This window comes from Ornithodoros turicata, chromosome 5 (assembly GCF_037126465.1).
Source record: "Ornithodoros turicata isolate Travis chromosome 5, ASM3712646v1, whole genome shotgun sequence".
Classification (NCBI taxonomy): domain Eukaryota; kingdom Metazoa; phylum Arthropoda; class Arachnida; order Ixodida; family Argasidae; genus Ornithodoros; species Ornithodoros turicata.
Window position 1 is genome coordinate 75,391,375 of NC_088205.1, and position 6,428 is coordinate 75,397,802.

The window sequence follows — 6,428 nt, forward strand, 5'->3', positions numbered from 1 at the left end:
GAGCCGCCTGCGCGAACACTCTGCGGGGCAGTTTCTCGTTTGGCATTCTCAGTAGCTTCGGTTGTGCTCCGGACACGCTCAATGATGCTGTTCGTTCCTAAAGCTCTTGACGCTGAGTAATTTTCTCTACGTTCGTGTAAGCGGGAACGGAAGCACTCTGCGAAGGCAATAGGCTAAACGAACGATTGCCGCATCGTTTTCGGAACTGAAACATCCAAGACGTATTAAAATACCCTAATATCTAATATCGGTTGACTGACGACGCTAACTCATAAAGTGACATCTCGATTGGTAAGATTAATTTCTGATAAAACCCGGCAAATGCAAGGCGTTGTGCACCAATAAATGTGTTATTGTTAATCTAATTTGCCCACGTAACTGCGTTCAGAGATGCAGATGCACACAAATAATAAGGTGGCGGATCTATTCTGCTCTGAACACTTCCATGATAAAATGCCTTTTTTTTTTTTTTTACAATTACGATCGTGAAACATTACTCCGTTCGTTCTGAACCAGCCATCCATTGTGGACATGATTCGCCGCCTGACACCGTGCAAAGAAGAATGGGAAGAGGCTGTGCCGATGAACTGGAAGCTGAACCCCGCTAAACGGCTGGGGAAGTGGACTTCGCCCTGTGTCCAAGATGACAGATCTCCAACACTGCTCTTGTTCGGTGGCATCAACCTTAATGCCCTCGGCGAAGTCTTGACTGGTAATTAAAGCGGGTTGCAAGAAGCAAAGCAGGAAGAAATCTTTATTTGCGCTGTTTGCAGGTTGTCTCGTTCTCCGCTACAGTATCGAAGCAAACGAATGGAGACGGTGCACCATGATGCCTTTACCCCGCTATGGTCATCGATGCGTTTATTTGGATGGTGAAGTTCATATCATTGGTAAGCGGTTCCTTGGATATCTTCGTGAACAGTTTCCAGCACCAACTTCGTTTTTTTTTAGAACGGATATTACGGACTCGGTAATAACAAAGTACGCCAGACAGCACTAAATGTCAATTCAGATAGTTTAGTTTGTCTATCAGACATGCTAAACAAGAACGAATGGGGCAACCTACACAAACAACACACGGAACGAAGTGAAAGTCTTGTGTTGTCCACATCATTCCGTGTGTTCACGTATTCTTCAAGCACAAGCCAATACACCAGCTCATTTTCACACTTCTAATTTGTTCTAAACACGTACATGCGCGAACTAAACACGTGCAATCACGAAGAAAATGTTCAGCGAGAACCATACGGAGCAGCTTACGAGTTCCTCCAGTTCTTCCACACTATTTGGACCTGTGTAGTCGCCTTTATATACACTGGTACACTAAGCTCATGGTAGCCACATGTCTAAGTCACTTTCGAATCATGTCGCAGGCGGGTTCGACAACCGAGATGCCACGTACGGATTACGAATGTCTACGAGCTTCTGCTTTCGCTACAACGTTCGAACGGGCGAGTGGAGTGTCACGGCACCATTGAAGCACGCCAGGGGCTATCACGGCGTCGCTGTGCTCAACAAGCACATCTACACCGTCGGCGGTGTTGACGCCAACGACACGTAAGCCTCCTTCGAAGTAAATATGCAGCGGAATACATTACTTACCGATGCGTTGCTCTTGAAAGGTTACTGTCCAGCGTGGAGAGGTATGACCAGGACGAGGATACGTGGATTGAGCTGGACAAGGGCCTGTACTGTGGCCGCATGGGTATGGGAGTTACCGCCTTCCAGAATAACCTGTGGGTCGTCGGAGGAATCGTTCAGATAAACGGACATCAGACCTGCTCTACTGCCTACGTCGAAATTTACAATCCAACTACGAACCAGTAAGTTGGAAATTGTTTCTAGCCACCTGAGCACTTGTATAGATGAAACACGTGAGCGTGTGCATTCCCGTCCAGGCCCTGTTCTTTGGGAATGGACTCTGGAACTTCTATTTCGTGCTTGCTCTCATTTTTTACTCCAATTATTCTAGCATCTCATCTGCCTATTTTCGTGTGTAATGGAAATGGATGAAATGTATGAAGCGTTAAAATGTGTTATACCGGCAACCCACATGCTGACAACGAGTAACCCCGAGAAAGGAGCCATTGCCGTTTTTGTTCGTAAAGCACCCCGCCCCTGCATCGACAACCAAGAATGTGATGCAGATCGGAATGATTTCACGATATATCATGTCGCACGCGATCTACTCCCCGTAGTCAACGGTGAAGCAAAAATAACTTCTATCAGACGTATACATCGTTCAAACACGCTGTCTATATAGCCATCAATAATAACCGAGATATCGACATTTCAGGTGGACATACGCAGCCAGCTACCTCCCATCACCCCGAACTTGCGTTTCCTTGTTGAACATGGAGAACAAGGAGCTGTACTGTTTCGGCGGCATCTTCTACAATTGCGTGGGGGCCACACGAAAGCTACTTACCATAGACGACATCATCGTCTACACGGACGCCCAGAAATGCTGGAGGCAGGTGGCCACCATGCCCGCACCGCGTCACAATGCGCACGTTCTGAAATACAGTGAGTCACGTGTCAGTGATAAGTCTTGTGGGAACAGGCTGCGCGGTGGTATAATAATAATAATAATTCGTGGCTCAACGTCACGAGACAACTATGTTCATGGGCGACGTCACGGTCGGTCTGCACACGACACACACTAGTTAACGTCCCTCACAGAAGACAGCGTCTAAGCAACTTGTACCCTACCACCAAGTTGCTGGCGTCCTCGGCCGGAATCGAACCCGCAACCTTGGGATCTGTAGGCTGCCACGCTACCAGCTAATAAAACGGGGTGCGTGACAGTCCGCTGCGTTACCACTACGACATCGTATATACGATATCGTAGGTCCACATGAATAACAAAAGAATACACGTAATTGAACTGACACATGAGGGCCGATGCTACTTGCTAACTTTGATTCAATTCGCACATTGGGATTCAATGGCCTTCCTCTTTAGCAATCCTAGAAACGGTTCCGCGTTCCATCAGTCCTCTCATTTTAAAGCTACGACACCAAAACTATTCTTCGGGGAGACAACCGACATCGCTAGTCTCGTTCGCGTTTTGATAGTCCTTACTCACCCGCTAAAACGTTTGCAGACGACAGTAACAACAGCAGTGAACATTACTACTTCGCATTTCTGTGCAGAAAACCAGTCAATCGTAGTCGGTGGCCAGGATGTGGACAGGGCTGACGAGCCAGTGACCAGCATCCTTGCCATGGAAGCCTCGAGTCCCCAGTGCGACTGGAAGTTCCTGAAAGACGTGCCTTTGCCCATATCGGCCTACGGAGCTGTCATCATCCCTCCCACAGAGGAATACCCCGCTATGTCTTCGTAACTTCCAAACGCCAAAGCCTACGAAGCAACTGCGTCGTCCAAGCTGGCCGTTATCAGATCAATAAATTATGTGCCCGGGTGGTAATGCTTTTCTTATCTATCATCCTTCTTGGGACGCTGAACTCGGATTGCAATACGCTGTCACGGTGCAAGGCACCTGTCTGGTGTAGTTGACGCAGGGTTCTGTCTACCATATAAGGCCGGTTCCACAGGGACGTTCTTCTCCGCCGTGATTTTAGAGGAGCCAAAACTGACCCATTTGATCCTGCGGAGCTCGATTACCTATAGGTTCGATTTTGAAGCAACTGAACAACAAATGAACTGACGACAAATAGGGCCGTATGGAACCTGCCTAACGCTCAGTACGTACGATGGGCCTCCCGTGGTCGGGCTTCCTACTGAAGCTCTTCACCGTACAGGGACTACGCAATCCAACGCATCCATCTTGATGCATGTTGTAGAGGTTCCATACAACATCAGTATTGAGTGGAGCTGTTTTAGCATATTTCGCGTCATACTGCACTGCGCTTCTTTTATGTTAGGGGGGAGCACGTTTCTAGCTAACAAGCCGAGTGATCGACTGGCGTCGCCAACTAAACCTAAGATGACTGTTCCATTTCAGGTCACTAGAAAATATCACGCCCAGATATTTATACTCCTCTACCTTTTGCAATCGCATGTTGTAATGGGTTGTTGTGTAAGATGCGATGAAGGGACTCTTGGAACGAGTAAATGACATGCTTTGACTTTTTTTTAATTGAGGGGTGGTGGTGGTGTGGCGGTGAAAGGGCCCGCCGTTGTCGGCCTCACAGAGGTGGGCAACGTCACGACTAACGCCCTGGGGGAATGTGCGTCCTGGGCAGACTTCTAAGGTGATTGAGGGGGAGCTTCCACCTCACTCACCATTGGTGAATCGTATTAATATCCTCCTGCGAGGCAACTATGCCGTCATAACCGTAAATTTCCTTATATATCAAGCAATCGTCAACAAAGAGTCCTATCTTTGAGGTAATTCAATGAGTTCTATGTATAGTGGTCCTAAGACCCAAGCTTGAGGTACTCTAGAGGTAGTTTTAGTCGTCCCGGACGAATCACGCACTGTTCCCGATCGGTAAAGTATAGGCTTCAGTGTCAGAGTCTATAAGTGGGAGAAATCGCGCCCACCTGAAAGGGTACCAAAAGAACACTTTTCGGGCAGGAGGAGCTGCCTTTGGACGGCAGAAGAGTGAAAGAAGATTTTTAAAAAATTATATGGGGGCGCAAATTTCCCACTAGCCCGGAGGCGAACAGTGAGGTCCCTGGTAGGCTTCAAGTCACGATTGCAGTCATAGCTATAACGCGAGTGCGTGGGGAGCAGCAACAAGAACTTTTCTCAAATCGAAGAATATACAACGTCAGTACCCAATAATCAAAGGAAGACGACGTAGGTAATGGTACTGTGATGTTATAAGTAAGGTTTGTCGCAGTGTGGCGACATGTTGCACGTGCCGAAGGGCACGTAGGGCACGTTAGGGCAGGACGGTTGTGAGGATACCGTCAGGATCCTGCGCCGTCCGTACATTTAATGAACAAATAAGCTTAACGTACTAAAATCAACTAAAAAACCCCAGTGCAGCAGGTGATGGCGAAAACAAGGGGGGGGGGGAATTTATCGGCAGAAAAAGAAAAAAAAAAGAGAAAGGAAAGATACAAGGGACGATACAAAGAGACGAGGACGACGAGGTATACTGTCTCGTCTTCGCCTCTTTGTATCGTCCCTTGTTTTCGCCATCACCTGCTGCACTGGGGTTTTTAATTGATTTTAGTATGACATATACCAACCCGCCCGAGTTTTAACTTTATTTAATAAGCTTAACAATCCCGTTGTAATCGAGACTGATGGGATCCATATGCCTCGAGATAAGTGGATGATATACGTTGGGAGCTCTGCACCCGTATAGAAAAATTGGAACATACAGACCCAGAGTACTCATCAAACAAATCAGTCTAGCAATGAGGTCTGATCTGTCACTAAAGACGGTATGCAGACATCAACCAGAGAAGTCACCCAACTGATACTCGAAATGAACGTTTTGGGGGATGCTTCATGTGCGAGTGAACTTCGAAATCTTGTAAAAAAATTCGTCTCTTGACACATTGAATCTCAGACACCCAATCAGACCTAATGTGCGTGGGGTTGTGCCCCTGCCCCCTCCGGCAGATTGAAAACTCCCAACTTTTTGGTAATACAGACAATCTGATGCGCTAACTTCGCAGCACGTTAGCTCACTTACACGGAACAGGTGTAATGTCTTCTTCCTGTTCCACCAACACATCATTGCCCATGTGCTGGTAAAACATGTGTGTAAAAACCAATATGTGAGGGTAAAATGTTCTCGATCACCGACACACCTCAGCAGACGGGACGTGCTTTCGGAACGGCGACCAGCAAAATGCGTCTGTCAACAGCGCGATATATGGCAAGTTTCTCGCACGGCAAATATTTACACCTCCACGGTCGCGCGATGATGAGTATACCGCTGTGATATCCGCTTACGGTGTTGCATTAAATGACCAAACGAAGAGTTCATGAACAGATGAAAGGGCTGAGTGTGTATATCATGGTTGGTATATATCATGGTTGGTTGTCTGTACATATTTTTTGTATAAATGCTATGTATAGTTCAATGTTCATCTATTTTATTTGTACCTTTGTTGTGTTAACTTAATTAATTGATATTTGTTTGATCACATGCAAGCTGTTGTTTTTGCTGCCAGAGTATATTGAAAGGCGAGGCTAGTCAAGCTGTTGCTACCAACAGCGTTTTTCCTCGTCATTCATGTATATGGTAAATAACAATTTCATTAAATAAACTCAAACTCAAAGCAATGAAAGCTGTCCTCTGCCACGATAACCCAGTCAAAATCGCAACTCACAAAATCGAAGATCTGCGAGGTCTGACAACGACCGTGTGCTTCAGCAGGATATATCACTGAGCAACGTGCGAGCTTCGCGTGTTTTCGACGTTCATCGAAGTCGTTTTACCGAATGAAATGCACATTTTAGCGACGGTTAGGCTTAGCAGGGCGGACGCGCGCTGTCC

General features: G+C 46.8%; 1 protein-coding gene across 1 annotated transcript in view; it reads left to right on the forward strand.

Moving 5' to 3' along the window:
- Nucleotides 1-3,430, forward strand: part of LOC135394819 (uncharacterized) — a 38,197-nt gene extending 34,767 nt beyond the window's left edge. The window contains exons 8-13 of the mRNA XM_064625829.1: nucleotides 517-712; nucleotides 774-890; nucleotides 1,374-1,557; nucleotides 1,623-1,823; nucleotides 2,297-2,526; nucleotides 3,156-3,430. Coding sequence (XP_064481899.1) covers nucleotides 517-712; nucleotides 774-890; nucleotides 1,374-1,557; nucleotides 1,623-1,823; nucleotides 2,297-2,526; nucleotides 3,156-3,346 — 1,119 coding nt within the window. The 3' untranslated portion in view covers nucleotides 3,347-3,430. The remainder of the gene's footprint in view (nucleotides 1-516; nucleotides 713-773; nucleotides 891-1,373; nucleotides 1,558-1,622; nucleotides 1,824-2,296; nucleotides 2,527-3,155) is intronic.
- The last annotated feature ends 2,998 nt before the right edge of the window (nucleotides 3,431-6,428 follow it).